The sequence below is a fragment of the Centruroides sculpturatus genome, unplaced genomic scaffold, assembly GCF_000671375.1.
Source record: "Centruroides sculpturatus isolate CEXI.00-Female unplaced genomic scaffold, Cexi_2.0 scaffold549, whole genome shotgun sequence".
In the NCBI taxonomy this organism is placed as follows: Eukaryota; Metazoa; Arthropoda; class Arachnida; order Scorpiones; family Buthidae; genus Centruroides; species Centruroides sculpturatus.
In genome coordinates this window covers 126,946-146,696 of record NW_019384752.1, presented here as the reverse complement: position 1 = coordinate 146,696, position 19,751 = coordinate 126,946, and the positions used below count along the sequence as shown (strand labels likewise).

At 29.4% G+C, this 19,751-nt stretch overlaps 1 protein-coding gene and 1 pseudogene across 1 annotated transcript; both read right to left on the bottom strand.

Annotated features, from left to right (window-relative positions):
- Positions 1 to 89: 89 nt before the first annotated feature.
- LOC111628610 (carnitine O-acetyltransferase-like) lies at positions 90 to 18,615 on the bottom strand. The gene is made up of 14 exons (XM_023372437.1): positions 18,511 to 18,615; positions 18,253 to 18,444; positions 12,003 to 12,089; positions 11,812 to 11,930; positions 10,293 to 10,346; positions 10,044 to 10,209; positions 9,799 to 9,976; positions 8,654 to 8,829; positions 7,664 to 7,764; positions 3,318 to 3,437; positions 2,915 to 3,037; positions 1,368 to 1,566; positions 444 to 581; positions 90 to 366 (listed from the first exon to the last, which is right to left on the bottom strand). The coding sequence occupies exons 1-14, from the start codon at positions 18,547 to 18,549 to the stop codon at positions 124 to 126; spliced, it is 1,935 nt and encodes a 644-aa protein (XP_023228205.1). The 5' UTR covers positions 18,550 to 18,615; the 3' UTR covers positions 90 to 123.
- LOC111628609 lies at positions 14,538 to 17,159 on the bottom strand (annotated as a pseudogene).
- Positions 18,616 to 19,751: the final 1,136 nt, after the last annotated feature.

Below are 19,751 nucleotides of genomic sequence, written 5' to 3'. Positions count from 1 at the left end.
ACATGTGTTGTTCAAAGGAAATAATTAAAATATTTTTTGTACAAAATAAAACTTAGATATTAATTTTTTTTAATATTAATCTTTAGTAAATATTTAAAAATTTATTAACTTAATTTTTAATGATTAATAAGCTACATTTAAGTCATATTTTAAATCTAATTTTCCTGATTTATCAACTACTTCTTGCATTTCTTCTAAAGAGCAATTGATGGCTTGAATAAGATTAGACGATGTTGTTTCTGGTCTGTGGAACAAAGAAAATGCAAAAAAGTTTATCTTATCTGGATAAACACCATAGGGCAAACCATATCCATCAACATATAATGGTCCAAAACTGCCTATTAACTCAATATTTTCCATTGGAAGCTAAAAAATTGCAAATCGATATTAATACAGTTATGAATAAAAAATAATTTTATATATTTTAATAATTTTGAAATTACCTGGCTGGTAACTAAACGGTAGTAATAACACATTCGAAATCCATAATCTTTAAATAGTTTTGGTTCTTCGATTCCAATTACTTTTGCTGCTCTTCTTAAACCAAGTAAATGAGCATCTAAGCCTTCACCTCTGTGAGCCTATATTCAAGAAATTATTGAGTATAAAATGAAATAAATAACAGTATGTATGCTAGCTTTTAATTAATAAAAAGTTAGCATGTCATTGTATTAAATTGAATTTACATACCATATTTTCACGCAATCATGCATGCATGCATGCACCAGTACCTCGTATAAATTTGGCATAAAAGCAATTTTACATTTTATATATCATTGTAAATTTCATGCACAAAAATATACTCTGCAGAAAATTGCTAGAATGAAAGTAAAATCTTTCTGTAATCTATTTGACCATATACCCCATGCCTATAGGAGCAGCCATTGCTACATATATAAAAGTTCTTGATTACATATAACCTGCATCTCCTTTCCAATACAGATAATATGCAGGTTGCACGCACAAAAGTATAGTAATTCTATGAAATATATTTTAATTACAGTACTGTAGGAACAGGAAATTATTACTTAATTAAAATGTGATTTTTTTGTTACATTTATAGGAAGTTGAACACATATTTGATACACCACTTTGTATAATTACCAATTTATGATTTTTTACATTGTTGTAGGTAGATTCTTATATTATTCACTTAGTTACAATTAACTACAACCCAAGAGTATAAGAAAGTTTAAAAATTAAAATTCAGTTTGTGTAAAAATATAATTTTCTGCAAATTTTGAAAATAAATTCAATGAATGCATTTGCAATGACATAATAATGTCATCTAAATTAAAAACATGTAAGTGTAATTATACAACAATGGTATTCAAGACATTCACACTTTATATAAAGCAATTTCTTACCTCATGAACTAAATTTTTGTGAGCTGCAACAGCAATTCTCAGAGCAACAGCTTTTTCTCGTAAATTTGCATTATAATCTAACATAGTTTTACAGAATTCAACAGCTTCAGCTGATGTGGAATGAACAATTTCCATTCTACCATGTAAAAATCTATGTAATGTTGCAACTTCATATAATACACCACGCAATCCATGTAACCTATATAATATTGAATATTTATTTTAATTTAATAATGACTTATGATTAATGTTAGAGAACAATTATAAATGTTTTCTATTATAAATTAGAGTTTTGTTAATTAATTTTTCTTATGTTTTGTATTATTCAACTGAATGCTATAGATATGGGGAGAATCATATAATGATAATTATGTAATTAGAATATTGAAGAAAGTGAATAAACATGTACAGTACATTATAATGAGATACTTTAAACCAAACTTTGGCACAGTTTATATAACACAATATATAGCCTATGCCAAAGTTTGGTATATTAACACATTGAAAGTAGTCTTATATATGAATTTCTAAGTAAGCTTCTGTCAGTATGGCTTCCACTTTGCTGCTTACTGGAATCTGCATCCTTTTAATTTCTCTCTTGTTTTAGGGAGCAGATAAAAATCTATAGGAACAAAGTCAACAGAGTAAGGAGATTGAAAAAAGCATCTATGCCTTTTTTTGGTCAAACATTTGCTGACTTTGACTTATATGTTTAAGCTGCTGTTAGGTATTTTTTGTGATGTCTTTAACATTACAGATGCTGGCAGAAGTATGTAGCTGCAAAGGGAGCTTATTTTGGAAGTAGTCTTCTGTAAATACTTAAACCAAATTTTTAATATAATAGTGCTTGTCAACTTTTATTATTTTTGAATCTACCATGTATTTTAAATGTATGTAGGTTTTGATTTTTATAAACATGAAAAAAAGTTTTGTTGAAATGAGTTGAAAACATCTGTAATACAAGCATAGGTTCATTGTATAAATGTCATTCTCCTCCAAGATTTATTTTTCTTGAAACAATTGTCACATTGACCAAATTAGAGAGTTTTATAGCCTTAAATACCTTTTTATATTAATTTAAAATTATACTTACACATTACATAAATTGATTATTTGCATTTCATATTTAAAAGTCNATCATTATATTCATAGAGAACTGATAGATAAATTAATTCAGATATTTTCTTGAAAATAATATCAAAAGAATTTCTTGAACTTAAAATTATAATTTATATCTACAAATTTCTGATTAATGAAGATTTAGAATATGATGATAAAAAATAAAAATTATAGTACAATTTCTAATTAAAAAAACTTTTATAGTAAAACCATTGATTTCAATTATATCTATAGTTATTTAATTTAACATTTCTATAAGAACAATTTATAACATTCACCATTTTTTTAAATCCTTCTTCCTTTGTAATTAATAATAAGTTTTATTCTTGTCATTTTCAATTGTATCTGTTTTTGTTTTAAACATATAATAATAGGCGATGGCTTTAATCAGAATATTAAAAATTAAAAAATAAACTGGTTATTCTTACCTATAGTAAGCTAATTGAAATGCCATCTGTATAAAGCTATCTGGACTGAAATTATTTGACTTGAGGTAATCCTTGCCATAATTTTTAAAAATGAGATAATCTATATCAATATCGTCACTTAATCTATAAAAGAAAGGATTTAATACATTAATTTTTACATTATAAAATAATTTATTTTAATAATTAGAACAGGCTTCATCTTTTATACTGTGTAAAATATAAATGGAGACTTTTTAAGGTGTTGTGGGCCAAGTACTAACAAAGCACAAAACCACTCTGTGCTTGGTTAAGTATAGAGTTTTGTACAAATATACACATTATCTATCCTTGAAGCCAGTTCTGTGACAATTGTATTTTTTTCCATAGAATTTTTTGTATAGAATAATATTAAAAAATCATTTACTTGTTTATGTTTTCCTTTGCCACATCTATTGCCTTCAATATTTCTTTTGAAAAATTAAAATTTAATTTTGTTGGAGCTGTTGTATTTTGGACATCAAACCATTCAACAGATGTATTCTTTCTAATAAAAAAAAAAGTTAAGTAATATAAATTTCTGTTAAATTTATTATGAATATTAATGTAGACAGGAACATAAAATACAAATCTTAATAATCACAGATTTGACAATTTTAATATTAAAATTCTATAAAATGTGTATAACATTCAGAAGCATAAAACACATGGTGTATACCTCATTGGAAATTGCTGGAACAAAAACCTTTTCATATATTCTGTGCCTAGGAAAGCAGCCATTGCAATTAGGTGCAAGTTTGTGATTGCAATTTAAAACGAATGTATAACCCAAACCCCTTTCAAGTTGTCTTTTAAACACAGATAAATTTAAACAACCTAATTTCTGTATTAATAAATTTTTTACATTAACATATTTCAGTTTGAAAAATTTTAGATATTTTTCAATATTATTGCATTGTATTGATATAAATATATTTCCTATTGGTTAAGGATCACAGTGTAAAGAAAATTTTGAAATTTCTGTTTTATAAACATTGTTTTATAACCACAATACATTTAACCAGCAAGCCTTTATATATTTAAGGACCTGACTTAATATAAAATGCATTATGTAAGTTTAATAATTTTGAGAAATAATAGTGAAATTGTATAAACCAATTATACAGTCCTTCCAACAATAATACAACATACAGTTTTTGCCTAGAAACTCTCTATTATTTTCATGTAACATTGATGAAATTTTTTAGTACATTTTATAGTAAGTTATCAACAATTATAGCACAAGTTTGGAGAAAAATGATTAATAAACAAAAGAGCTAGATACTGTTAGCAATAATATAATTCAACATTAAAAGAACATCTTGACTTATGATATCTTTAAATTAAAATTAGTAGCTGATTTTGCTACCATTTTTGAAACAATCTGAAAAATATGATTAGACATTGAATTAATCAAAAATTATAGTCATTCTTGTGGAATATTTTCCCATGCCTCCATGAGAGCAGCCTTTAATTCAGTGACATTCCTCTATTGCTTTCCACTGCTATACATTTGGAAAACCTAGTCACCCCAAAAATTTTCAATTGGGTTTAAAAGTCGAACATTCTTGTTCTGAAAAAAGGATAATGTTGATTTTGATACATGGAAGCTTGCATTATCCTACATGAATTCAAAGTCCTGTTCAACAATTTTCTGTTCATAACTTTTGAGCTGCCTCCAGATAAGCTCCAGATAAACTTGAGAGTTGTTTCGACCTTCAATAAATACTAGATCTGTCTTTCTATTCCATCCAATCCCCACCCAAATCATGAGTGTACCACCACCAGCTACTCTCTTTCAGTACTGCTTTTGATCTAGTCTTTTGTCTGCCCAATAATACTTAAAACTATCAGGTTTGTTGAGATTCCACCTTTTCTCATTTGAGAAAATTACTTTCCACCATCTTTCCTATCTTTCAAACTTCTTTCTGGCAAACTGTAATCAAAGTTGTTTTGTGTTTCTCCTTGAGCTGGTGCATGTCTTCATTTTAATGAAAGAACCATTGTCTGTTGATCTCAAAACATTGTATACTGTTGATTTACTGCAGTTCAGCTTCAATTCATTTTTGATTTTTTGAACAGATGTGTTTCCTTGCAGTGCACTTCGAACAATCACACATCGTTCTCCAGATGTTCTTGAACTCTTGCACCCACTGTTTTGTTTCCCTGTTCATTGCTCCTTATTATTGAGGTTCTTTGAGATTGTTGAATGAAGTCTTCCCAAATTTTTAGAAATCCAAGTTACTTTTCTCCCTTGTGAAACACATAAATTTTGATATTCTCCTCTACAGTTAGGTCCTTCCCACATCCCATTTTTAATAGTAAGGTACTATACAATTTACTAAACCTTTCTTTTCACTTGTTGATTGTATTTTTATGCAAATTTCATTGATTCCAATCATTACTTTCTTTGTAATTAATTTTAATCAGTACATGTTCTATTAATGTTAGCATCCTATTTTTGATCATAATATCACTCATGTTTATTAGTCATTTCTCTCCAAATTTAGCAAAATATCAACAATTATTGCATATCAAATGTACTGTACTAAAAACTTTCATCAAAGTTCCATGAAAATAATAGACTTTCTAGGCAAAAACTGTGTTCTATTATTGTTGGAAATGTGAGGATTTAACTCTTTTGTGAATTTTAAAGCTTCAAATTTTTTTTCAAACATTATTTTCCTTCTTCCTCCATTTCCCCTTCTGGGAGGGCATAATTAGACCTTTTGACCTTTTAATTTTCGACCTGCTAAACTTTCAAATGGGAAAGGGAAAAACACAGCCCACACACTTCCTATTTTGTCCGATTTTATGACCATATAAGGAACAATTATTACTTAGGTTGCAAGACAAATTTTGACCTTAGTCACCTCCAGCAATTAATCCAGTTGTTTGACAGCTGTTATCAAGTTTATGAGGTAGAATGAGTAATCATAACAGATGGAAAGAGGTAATAAATCTAAAGAAATGTTTCAATTCTGACAATTAATATAAACAAAACTCGGATGCAAATCGAACTTAGACGGGATTGCATCAGAATTTTCCCCGATAGTTTCCCCTCCAGGATGGGTATAAAAAGAGCTTGGACACAGTCCTCCAGGCGGACATCAACTGTGGACATCATCAGAACCATACCACCATACTGTCTGTCACCACCTTGCCATAATTGCCAATGGTCAACTCCACCAATCCAGGAACGTTTTCACCAACGACCATACAACAAGATTGAGAACCCAGAGGTAGTATTGATAGAATATTTGTAAACTCTCTCTCTCTCAGAGGTCTCTCTCAGGTCTCTCTCTTAGTTATAAGATAGATTAAGGTTAGTTTAACTTAGAGAATATTGGGACAGATAAAGGTCCAGAACTTAGACGGTCTACTGAAAAGAATAGATTAATCATTGTCGTGACTTAGAAATTTTGATATTATTTCCCTCTTTTGTATCTATACATTTTTGTAGTCGCTGTGTATCATTTTATAGTTTATTAAATATGTTATTCTTATATCTAAATATGAGTCATCCTTGAGTACGACTGACACCTTGTCACAACCTCGCTAAACCCTTCTACTTGTTTACCACATAGACCATCCCTGACAAAGAAGCTGATAGGTGGGAACAAGCTCAGTGCTCTACCTCCTCGGTTCACAGAAGAACTGTAAATGAATATTACTATCTATAGGAACAAATAGTGTTTAAATAACTTTTTGAAATATATCTAAAAAATTAAAGTGGACAATTCAATAGATACTTGGATATAGGAAATATATTAACTAAAGTTAATGTTGGAGGAAATTTTTCAAAATTAAAAAAAATTTGAAGATTTTGATGAAATGATAAAGTACAATAAATAATAAATTTTTTGTATAATGAGCATTATAAATTAGAAATAATTAATTGAATATCAAACTCAGCTTCCTTTTAAAACACTTAACATTTTAACACAATTTTCAAATTTGTTCAGTACCTGATGATGGCCTATTCCATTAGGCTGAAAACGTTTGTGATTTAATAAATATTCTCAGCATTATAAGGTATTAAGTGTATTAGAAATTCATGACATTATTTCATGACATTATTTCTAATACACTTAATAAAACACTTGTCATGAAATCTGATTTTGGATAATATTCACCCATTTCTGCAAAGTTAGACAATATTTAATAACAATTTTGTTTTACTAAAACAGTGTACAATTATAAACATCTTGTCGATTTACAACAAACTAATATATATCTTACGTGGCAACTCTAGTTGAATCTTTTTATGACTATTTAAATACAAGATGAGAAAGATGAAGCTACACTTATTCAAATCAGATTGCCACTAAAAATTTCTGAGGATTTGATCCAGGTCCCCCACAAAAGCAGGCAAACACCATAGCTAAACTGTTTTGTTGTGTATAATCATCAGCATAGCAAACTTTAAAAGAATAGAGGAATGTAAAGTCTATTTTATTATGTGTGTTCAATGTTTTTTGTTAGTTAGTTTTTTTTTCAGATAACAGGTCATAAAGTGTTAAATGAATGAATTGCAAAGTAGATTATCCTAGTTTTACAACTTCCTTTACCAGAATTATCTGAAATTTTACCGTCAAAATTAGTTACCTAATCTGGTAAATAAATTTAATTTTCATTAAAGTTTAATAGGTAATTATAATTTCCATATTATTTAAATTTTTTTATTACCTAAATGTATTAACTATGAATAAGTTGTTAAAATTTATTACCTACACATAATTTGAAACATGTTGAACCAATTTAACTAAAGAATAGCCTTCTGCTGGACTATGTTCCATGTTATGTCCTATGACACCATCTTCACTTACAATGAACTGTATGGCAAAGAAAAAATATTAATTACTTTTTACTAAAAATAATTAATTAATAATAATGATCAATATATTGAATTTTTATTTATCTTTTCATTCACAGATTTATCAACTATTTATCCTTTTTCTAATAAGGTCAGACTAGCCACTAGTTAATTTAATTAATACATATTTTAATAATGAGTAAAGTTGGATAGATTCTAACGTTTTCAACCCAGTTAATTAGCCATCTTCAGGTGGGACCAATTGTTAGAGAAATGCCTAAAGATGGTTAATCAGGTTAAAAATGTTTCTCCAGCCTTATTCCGCTATAATTAAAATTATTCAAAACATTAATGTCTATTTTTGCTTTTATTACCAATTATTATAATCTTAAGCAATTTTGAAATAATAAAGTTTATCATTGGATAAATGATTGTAAAATATTTAAATTCAGCATTTGATACTCCATTAATTTGATTAATTCCTCTGGTGCCTGTTCATAACTGACAATGATAACTGGATCAAAAAACAACAAGACTCCAACTTTACTCATTGTTACTGAAGTAACTATGGTAATATAAATGTGTGTTAATTATATTGGCTAGTTTCACTTATTAATACTAGATATATGTTTTGATTATTTCCACCCTATGAGCACTACGAGAGTCTTTTCTCCATGCCCATCATGGATTCAGCCAGGTCCACAATGGGGTGGGGTGCCAGATGGTGAAGAAAAGGAGCCTAACATATATGGATGGACTCCCTTGAAAAATTTGTGGAGTTTTATTGGCTTATTTGAATTCATTCTCAGAGCAGTAGGTCAACTCTTAACCACTCGTCCATTGACCATCAATACTAGACATATATAATTTTAAAGAAAATAAATAGAATATAAAAAAAATTAACAAACCTGCAAACATTTATCATACCATCTATTACAACCATTATATTTGCTTCCACCACCATGCATTACATTATGCATGTGTTCTACATCCTTAGATATATTCATCTTTTTTGGATTTTTGTCAAGACATAAAAGGAACATTGCTCTTTGAATAATCTCCAAATTCTTTTTATTTAAACTATCTGAAATAAATTAAAGATGTATAAACTATTGTTTTATTATAACAGATATATTAAATTGTCAAATATGTACTGTATACTGTGTTTCCATCCTGGGCTAGTCCAGTTCTCTATAGGTAACTGGATATATCTGGTGACCAAAGGGAGAACCCAGGATTCCCCAGGTCTCCTATGGAGGTGTAAACTAGCCCAGCATGGAAATGCAGCAGGCAAAAGATCCTACACAATGCAGTAGTGAAATATGAAGTTATAATGAAATAGTGTTATAGTGAAATATGAAGAAATATGATTTTATAAAAGATTGGTTTGGGGTCTCAGGCAATTGTCCTTTCTGCCTGTAGGGTAATGTGCCACTGGAAAGGAATATTCCAATTTTTTATGTTCTGGAATTATTGTCTAAGAAACATCAACTCAGTGGTGGATCCAGAAGTATCCAAAGGGGCTAAGTCAAAAATTTTACATATATGAATAATTAATAAATATCTTTTATTAACATGTGCATGATGATTGTATTGCAGATGGTGTGATAAACCAGATTTGTCATTATATTTTTAAAAACACTGTTTTGAAGTTTTTAAAAACAAATTAATTTTTTTGTGTGCTAATTGAGAGAGCTTAAGCTCCTGTATCCACCACTGATCAAGCTGGAATCAATTTGTGGTGTCTTTAAGTGTTGGATAACATGAAAAGAAGCCAGAGAGAAAACTACAAAACTAAAAAAACTATATTATAGGCCTACTATAAATAAGTTTAATTAATGAACTTAAATTCAAGTACATCAATTAATTCTCATAGTTTACTTTTTAATCATTAAAGAAACATTAAATTACTGCTAACTTTTAATTTTAGCATTTTATTCTGATGCTTATAAATTTAATTTCTTTTATTTTTAAATTATCTTTTAGATTAAGAAAACATCAGATAATTTTCAGTGTTTATATATATAAAAAGGCTTAAATTTATTATACTTACCACTTTTTAAAAGTTCATAAGCTTCAGCCCAAGTTTCTCTCTTTTCAGTAGTTAATACACCAAGAGGTGGTTCATCTTTATGTGCTTCAGCATCAGAAACAATTTGTTTTAAATTTTGAAAGAGTAAACTTTCTGGAAGTGAGTTACCTTGAGAGTCATAAACTTCTAACTGATAAAACTGCAATTTACAAATAATTTTTTCTTTTAGTATTTAACTTACATGATTAACATAATTTAAAAATTACCTGATTATTTCTGACAACCACAATGTGCTTTGGTGGATTTTCTTCTAGACCATACAGCATTTGACGATCACAATCTTTTTGTGGGATGCGACAAGTAGAAAATATTCTAAAATATTGATTCATATCTAATGGCTCTTTTCTTAGTTTATCAGGTTCTACTAGATGACTGAATATAAATAAATTAATATATTATCAAAACATAATTTATATTTTTATATGAAACAAATATATATAAATTAAATTACTTACTTATCAACATGCTTTTTATAATCCAATAAAGCTACAGTTAACCTTGCAGAATATCTACAGAAGATGCAAATGTTTAAAATGAAGCAATTATGTTTTATTAATATTTTAAGATAAATAGATGAAGGTGTTATGTTACAATAATTCAAAACCTGACTGTCCTGCATAGATGAAGTTATATTGTATCCATGTCTCATATATCACTATCAAAGATCTCCGAAATTAAACAACACTGTAATACTCTTTGTGACTATTTTGTGAGTATATTTATATAAAATAATTACATAATAAATACTCTAACATTAATTTACTCTAAACTTTGATTATGTAACATAATGCTTTCACCAATTCATGTTTACTTTGTATATTTAAGTATATTACTTGATACATCAGGATATAATTATTATACCAAGTAAATGTGATTTTAATTTTTAATAAATACAGAGGGAAATTTTGCTGTATTGCTGGCATATCTAATAACTAAATTTTGGACGTTCTTATCACCAAAAATGTAAAATCTATATATGTACTGTAAATTGCAGACTTTTCGGTTAGTTTTCTTTTAGCTATATTTTCGACTCATCCTCTTCAGATAATTCCCAGCTTTTACAAAAAAAATTCTTCAAAATATCATTCAATTTCTGCTCAAGAGGACTCACTTTTGTTACTCCCATGGAATGTTGTTTGTTTATTGGGTGATCGCTACTTCTTTTTCTTCTTTTGTTAACCAGAGAATTGTTCATAATGTTCTTCTTTTGAAAAAGCTGGAAATTATCTGAAGATGATGAGTCAAAAATCTTTGCAGAGACTATGCTCAAAATGATCAATATCTACAAAACTTAGCTAGACTTGATCACTGCTATCCCTGTGAGAATTTTAATTAAGCTCACAAGGATAGGTTAAAATAACATAAGAGAGAAAGGGATAAGAGGTATTTAAACAAATTGCAAAACATTTTTTAAAGTGTCTGATTTGAAAATTATTTAACATTGACACAATTTAAGATGTCAAATGAATACTGGATTAAACCACAGCAGTAACCAAGCCAGAAATTTAACAATGGGTGTGTAACTGAAATAATAAATAGTGTCCAATGATGATTGAACAAAACTGAAATGCAAAAGTACACAAATCATGTGTAATATGTTATTGTATATGATCAGTTTATAGCAATTGAATCTAGTTATAATTAATAATTACATGAAATCACTAAACAAATCACAGTGTAAAGTTGCAGTCAAGACTGATTGCAACTGTACACTACTGTAGGCCGAGAATTCACTGTGACAAAAATACATTTGAGTGTACACAAGGTTATGGACAGATAATCTAGCACTTTTCTAGTAAGGAGTTTGATCTAAGATACCTACACTTTTAGAATGGAACCGAGGAAACAGTTTTATTCTACAGTAAAAACATTATTAAAGCCATAACATTTTGGACAAATTGCAATGATCTTTAGACTTGACATTTTTGAAGATGTGATAAAGTTATGCTCAATATTTGAAAAGATAATTTTTACCTTAGATAATCATCCATATTTTGAAACTTCTCAACAGCCCAAAACCCACATGGATTACTAAAACCCACTATGGGAAGTCTTAGTTCTAAAAAATCCATCTCTGTCCACCAATCACCCATCTAAAATGATAAAATTGATAAGATAATTTGTAAAATTGATGCATACAATACTTAGATTTATACAAAATTTACCCAATTATCTAAAGTTTTACATCTTTCTTGTAACACAGAATGAAGTTTCTGACCAATTCCTCCAGGAGAAGCAAAATCTTCAACTAACTGAAATAAAATATGTTTTGCAAGTTAATTTTTAAAAGTTAGAGCATACAATTTATATTTTAGTACAATATTCATTTATTCTAGAATATAACACAATAATAAAAAAATATTAGAATTACTTTTTTAATTTTTGAATTAACTTATAATTACAGAATTTAATATTTCATTTATAACATTGATAAAACAGTAATTCATGTTTGTTTTTTATTAAAAAAATTTAAATCAATTTAATGATAGAACAGAATGAAAAACAATTTTTAAAAATATTAAATATAAAAACAACATACTTTACACTACAAAATTTATTACTAAAATTAATGTTAATTTTCAAAAATTAACATAAAATATACACAAATTATATACTTAATTTTGGAAAATTAACTGATAAAAGACATTCCTATAATTTTTGTGCTACAATTTTAGCTAAAAAATTTTCAAATTCAATTTCAATTTTAGCACCAAAATATTTTACAAATAAGCAAATTTCTATATTTGAAAAATCATCCAATTTTAAGATAAATGTGTTAATTTTCCTGCAATATGTTTAATATGTTTCTCATAAAAAAACCTACATATGTCTATTATTATTATTATTATATTTTTTAATTCTATTTACTTCAATCCAGTATAAATATACAAATAATGTAATGAATCATCCCTAACAGATTTCCATATTGTACCATATTTGAAACATGATATGGTTCTTTTAAAAAGTAAAGTAGAATAAACAAAAAAATTGTGTGGAAACTTTTGCAAATGATAACATTTTTAAACGTTAACAAAGTAAGAGATAAGTAAAATTCCAATCACATATTTTTTTTATATAAAAATGATAAATAATCAATACTTGATAGTTCCAATTCATAATTTATCATACTAAAATCTAACACGTGGAATTTTTTTAAAACCCTTTCCGCCCTGTGAGCACTAAGATTGTTTTAAAAAAGTAGCAAACTCACCATGGGTTACACCAGGAATTTTATTTTTATTTCTTCCTAAGTTGACGATTGTACAATAAAGTACCGTATTGTATGGTATAAAAGACATTTTAAAAAGCCTAAAAGATATATGTGAAATTGCGATTTTCCAGATCAAAGAATTCCTGTTGTTGGTAATTCTCAGATTCCTCAGAATTCCTCAATTGCTCAGAGTTCCTGTTAGTCCAGATCTTTATTCCAGATTGCCAAGATAGTGTTCTCCCATATTTTCTTTTCCGTCTATCTTTTCTTCCAAAATCAACTTCGGAATATGGTATTAGTCATTTCTTAGATGTCCCGAGATAAATCACAATGGTGCGTTATTTTATGGGCAGAAATGGACCTGCATAGGGCTCCCACTAACATGGGACCTGAAACCAATCTTTTCTAAGAAAATATTTTTCCCAAAAAAATTCCTCCCGAAGAAAAATGTCTGAAGTCAACATTGTACTGTACGTACTACATGGTCTCCCTAATTTAAATTTGCCAGGATCCCATGAAGCTATAACGCGCCACTGATCTTTCTTCTCTTAGAGCCTAATAATTTTTTTTTTATCTCTGTTCGTTGTTTCCAACATCTCTTATTCTTTATTTTGGCTAGCCAAGTGATCTGTATGCCTAGATCCATACTTGGAAAGCCTCAAATTTTATAGAAATGATAATAGTGAAAAAAAGAATGTCCAAGTGAAATAAGAATCCTTCTCTGACTACAATATGTAAATATCCTTTATTTTCTAATTGATATTAAAATGGTCATGTTTACTTTTTGAGGATTCTATTACTTTACACTTTTGAACCATCCATTTCTTTTTAGCTTCTTTAATTTTTTGTTTAATTCTACCTTGCGTATCTTTGTATCCTATAACAGCCATTGCTTTAAACTTCCTTTTCCTCATGGAATTAATAATATTTTGGGTCATAAATTCTTTCTTTTTCTATTAGTTCTAGGATTTGTAAAACTTTTAAATGAACTTGTCTTTTTCTTATACATTTCTTAATTTTTTCAGTCTTAAATTAAGACTGAAAAAATTAAGAAATGTGAAAAAATTAATTTAACACATTTCTTAATTTTTAAGTGTTGCAATTAAGAAATTATGATCTGATTCAAAATCAACACAAACATGTTTTAGTACTTTTTAAACTATTCTGAAAGCGTTGGTAAATAATTTAATCTATTGGGTTTCTAATAGTTTTTATGAACGCATTGTATAATTCGGAAAATAACGAATTTAAGATCATTTTAGATCTCTCTGTCAGTTTTACTTAGAATTCAATATACTTAAAAAAATTCTTGATAAATTTATAAGAAAATTATTTTAAGAACTTTTGCAAAAATAATAAGAATAAAAAATTTATGATGAGATTAAAAGGTTAAAAAGCTTTTCTTAACATTTTTCTTCGTAACTCTTTCCACTTTGAACGAAATGCGTCTTCTTCGTTCATGGAAGTAAAAACACGTATTTCTTACAAAGCGGAAAGATGTATGGTTAATTAAACCATGCGAATTGTCGATACGGCCGGATATATCCTAATTAAACGTCCTCCAACGCTTTCTGGGATCCAGATTGTGACTTGAACTCGAACCCGGATCCCCAGACAAGCACGTTTACGCAAGAAATGTGTCGTCTTTCAATAAACGACCATTTTCAATAAACTTTATATTCTACTTCAGGTAATTAAATAAAAAGAAAATAAATCAAAAAATGATATTAGAATAGAGATTTAATCATTCAAAATTTTTATCCATAATGAATATCAATCTATTAGATCTAAATGTAATAATCTTTTTGATTTCGAAATTTGTAGAGAAAGTATTCAAATCTCTGAAGATCCTCACTATTTACTGAAGGTCGTGTTTTTTTCATTGCTTCTTGGAAGTGACGCATTTCAATCTCGGCAATGAAATCCTTGTCTGTTCCTGAATTTTCAATATCTTCTTTTATAGCTAATTTACAAGCATTTTTGCAAACTTGGCTTAAATCTGCGCCACTTAATCCATCCGTGTTTCTAGCGATGGAGTCCAAATCGACGTCGCTTGCTAGTGGACATCGTCTCAGAGCAGCCGTCAAAATGCTCTTCCTGTCTGATTGATCGGGTAATGGAACATAAATTACTTCGTCTAAACGTCCAGGTCTTAGAATGGCAGAATCGATGGCATCCGGTCGATTAGTAGCGCCCATGAAAAATATCTTGTTATTCACATTTATTCCGTCCATTTCTGTCAATATTTGTGTAAGAACGCGATCGGACGTTGAGTTGTCTCCGCCGTAATCAATGCGTTTTCTAGCTATAGAGTCGATTTCGTCGAAAAACAGTACGCAGGGTTCAGCTCTTCTAGCTTTGTCGAAGATCTCTCTCACGTTGGCTTCTGTTTCACCGTACCATTTGCTTAAAAGCTCCGGGCCGTTTATGCAGATGAAGTTTGCTCCACAACTAGAAACCATCGCTTTGGCCAAAAGGGTCTTTCCGCATCCCGGTGGTCCAAATAGCAGAAATCCTCGAGCAGGTGACATTCCGTATGTTAGGAATTTATCGGCGAATTTTACCGGGTATTCGATTAATTCTTGCAATTCTCTCTTAACGTCTTCTAAACCTCCGATATCTTCCCAAGATACGTTAGGGTTTTCCACTACGCATCCTCGCAGGACATTTGGACAAATATTTTTTAAAACAGATTTAAAATCACTCATTGTCACGGCCAGAGAATTTATAATTTCATCTGTTAGTCCATCCTCAATGTCATCGAGACATATCTTTTCTCTTATTTGATGGAATACGGCTTCTCTGCAGAGAGAGTGAATGTCGGCGCCAACGAATCCATGCGTTTCTCTCGCAAGTTCTTCTATGTTAATATCTTCGGCCAACTTCATTCTTCTGGTTGCAATTTGAAGAATTTCTAATCTCTCATTAACTTGCGGAATTCCAAAGTATATTTCCCGATCGAATCTTCCGCTTCGACGTAGAGCGGGATCGATATTATTCGGACAATTTGTGGCAGCAATTACAGCCACTCCGTTCATTTCCATCACACCGTCCAATAATGTGAGAAATTGGGACACGATTCGCTTTTCTACTTGTCCCTCCACTTTGTTTCTGCTTGGTGCAATGGCATCTATTTCGTCAATGAATATTATTGCCGGAGCGAGTTTTTCGGCAAAAGCAAATATCAATCGAAGATTTTTCTCCGATTCGCCATAAAATTTGCTTGTGATTTCAGCACCGTTTATTAAGAAAAAGTGTGCTTCAGATTCATTAGCTATTGCTTTGGCCATCAAAGTTTTTCCGGTTCCGGGTGGCCCGTACATTAAAACACCTCGCGGCGGTTTAATTCCCATGTTGTTAAATACACTTGGATATTTCAGAGATAATTCGACTACTTCCCTAATTTGTAATAGTTGGGAATTGTAGCCACCGATATCGTCGTATCCAATAGCATTCATTACTTTTTCTAAGTATGCTCTTAAGATTGCACTTCCTTCGTAATATACGATTGTTTCCGGAGCGACGATACAAAAGGGATCGGGATCGACCGCAATTATTTTAAACTCGACATTTCCTTGAGGGCCTTTAATAAGAAACAAGTCTCCGTTATATACTGGTCTATATGCCCTCTGAAAGTATGGTTTCAGATAATCGTCGAAAAGTTGACAATTCACTGCCGGGATTGTATCTTCGATTGGACGAACATGAATTTTTTTTCCATAATCGATATTATTTATGGTACAAATTGTGACGATATCTCCCTCTTTGACTCGTAAATTTATTCTTACGTATTCATTCATTCTGATGTTATCCATTGGACAGGTTGAATCTGCCAAGGCTATGCAAACTGTTTTTCCGCCATTTCTGCCTTTTAAACGTACGTATTGGGAAATGCCGAGTGTCTGCATTTTTGTTGGCGACAATCTTATTATAGAATTGCCATCTTCTGTATGCTCCACAATTAATTTGTTGAGTTTCCCACCGAAATCAGACTGAGAAAATGTCATTTTCAAAGTTGATATTATTAAAAATAGATTTGCGAAAATTAATTTTGTTAATTTAACAATAGTGTGGATTAACAATAATATAGTTTAATTACGTCAACAAAACCAGAAACAACAATCCGAAAAAGTTGGAATTTCATTGAAAAGATATTTCATTTTTTAAGCCAAAAATAATTCGTAAATTTATAAAACTAAATAAAGTTTTTTTTTTCGTTTTCATTCGTAAAGCTTCTAGTCCTTTTTTCCATAAGATTTTATTCTTTTAAATCTACTTTGTTTTTTGGCTATTTAATCGGATTTTTGAAGAACCTTTACTTGGTTTTTTTCTTTTTTTTTATTAGATAGTATTTTTTTATTTTAAACAGTATACACTTGTGCACTTGTAATAGTTAAATTAGTGTAAATTATAGAATATTTTTTAAATGATAACAATGAAAGGAGGTAAAAATAATTATAATAAATCTTCAAGTTATATTTTAATTAATAATAATTTGCTCACTATAATTGAAGAAAAAAATTCCAGCAATTTAAACTATTGAGAAACAAGTAACAATTGAGTGTTAGGTGCATAAAGCATGGGTAAATTTGCCGAATTGGTGGATTACGTCATTATCAATAGATTGGAATGAATAAGCATTCTTACCAATCACGTGTTGTTATGTGATAAAGAGAGGCGTCAATACGTTTGCGGAGACTACGAGATGGTGACAAAAATTTCAAACAATAGACTATATGACGGAATACGCAGACGATAAAAATTGTCGTAAACACCAGACACATTCTATATGTTTCATTCGTTCAAAAAATTGACAAAAGGAACCCGCTAAGGGGGCTGCGAAGCACGCTCACACAAGCTCTCGTCCACCTCTGATTGAGAGTGCGCATACATTTATAAAAGTACACTAAATTCCTGTATACAGTATTTAGGAATTGAACACAATATTAGTGACTTTTACATATAAAGCAACCTGATTAACCTATAGAAAAGGTGTAATTAAAAAAAAATAATTTCATCGGTCTTTGCAGATAAGCATTTGATAAATGATTTAAAAATCTAACCTTATGTATGAAAGCGTTTAGTAGATAAACAATTGAAAAAATTTTCATATTAACCTTTCGATGGCCCAAATCAATGTTGTAACGCTTACATAATTACTTATAACTCGATAATTATAAAAAAAATGTTATAGCAAAGTTTACCTTTTTAGTGCGCTTAAATTCGTCTTCGGTTACAAGAGGACGGACAGCTTTTAAATATTTTTCTAAAGTCGATCCAAGATGAGGAACCGGCTGACGAGGCAAACTATTATGATGAGCTGTCATAGGACCAAGGCTGTTACAGTGATATGACGAGGACGAAATCTTCGATAGAAGTTTGAATGATCTGTCATACTGTTAATAAAATAAACATATTAAATGTTTATAAATTATATTAAATCAGGAATATAAAAGAATTACTTGAAATATGTTTTTTCCGAATAAAATTCTAGAAGTCATTCTTGTACAATCCAATTTAAAAGTAATAAACTCGTCTTGTGATACTTTTATCTCTTGTATGTTTATGAGATATCGTTTATCGCTTATACGATAATAAGTTTAGGGTGTTTCTTGCAGATATCAATAGGCATTATCTATTTAAAACTTTAAGATGACAGAAAATACTTCAAATTTAGGATGCAAATATTGATCTGTAAACTATGCTATCCTATTTTCATATCATACTTATCTTTTCAGACATATCAGAGCTTATTCGCTTGTGATATTATAGTGTGTAATCACGATCGGAAATGTCTAAAAATTAGGAAGAATTACATCCAAAGATCATCTTGATATTAAAATTTTCGCCAAACATTCTCCTTCGTTCTTAAGTTTTTAATGTGACAAAATCGTACAGAACTTGAATAAATGAATTACCACATCCTCCTGTTTTATGTTACCAATGGGTATTTTAATATAACATTTATTATTTCATAACATATTTCAAATGCAATTGAATTATTAAAGATTTAAAATTTACAATATCAGTATATAATATTGAGATCTCCTGTGTCATATATAATCTTTTTGGTTAAAATATTATTTTCTCCATTCTACACATATTTAATAACAAATAGAATTTCTCCTAGTTTCTCCTGTAACACCCATGAACCTTGGAAGGAAAAGATAAAAGGAAAATCAAGCGTTATCCAAAACGTGTTTAATTTTTACAGGTGACGTTTCTTTCATCGTGCGTTTTCATATTTATATTTATATTTCTAGCCATTTTTTCCAGATTTGCACAAGATCTTTTGGAAAAGTGAGCAACCTGCTCCAAAAAAACTAAAAATCTGTTTAATCAAATATAGCTTAAGTAAAGGTTGCCTTAAGTCCCTCCTAATATATAATGCAAAAGTTGTTTTGTCCAGTTTCAATATGAATCTACAATAACATGAGTGTAGATTTTCAATTAATTTATCAAAATTATTGCGCAGTCCCCACACTGTGTAAAGAATTCAATTCAATATCACAGATCTGAATACTCTCGCATATACTTCATTTTGCCACAGAGATAGAAAAAAAATCCAGCAACGAGTTGCGTAACTTTCCTGGCTGTTATGAGAATTTATTTTAAAAATAGCTTTTATACTATTAATCATAAATAAAATTGTGTGTGGCGCCATCCGTTAAGAGATTTTGTTATAAAACCTTTTTATTTTTTA

What these genes read in the sequence shown, in the direction of transcription:
- LOC111628610 (XM_023372437.1), bottom strand. Translation starts at nt 18,549, where the DNA reads ATGACTTCTAGAATTTTATTCGGAAAAAACATATTTCAA. An exon ending in GTAAAACTTTAGATAATTGG is followed by an intron (nt 11,931 to 12,002) that starts GTAAATTTTGTA and finishes TTATCATTTTAG; the next exon opens with ATGGGTGATTGGTGGACAGA. An exon ending in GGTATGATAAATGTTTGCAG is followed by an intron (nt 7,765 to 8,653) that starts GTTTGTTAATTT and finishes TTTGCCATACAG; the next exon opens with TTCATTGTAAGTGAAGATGG.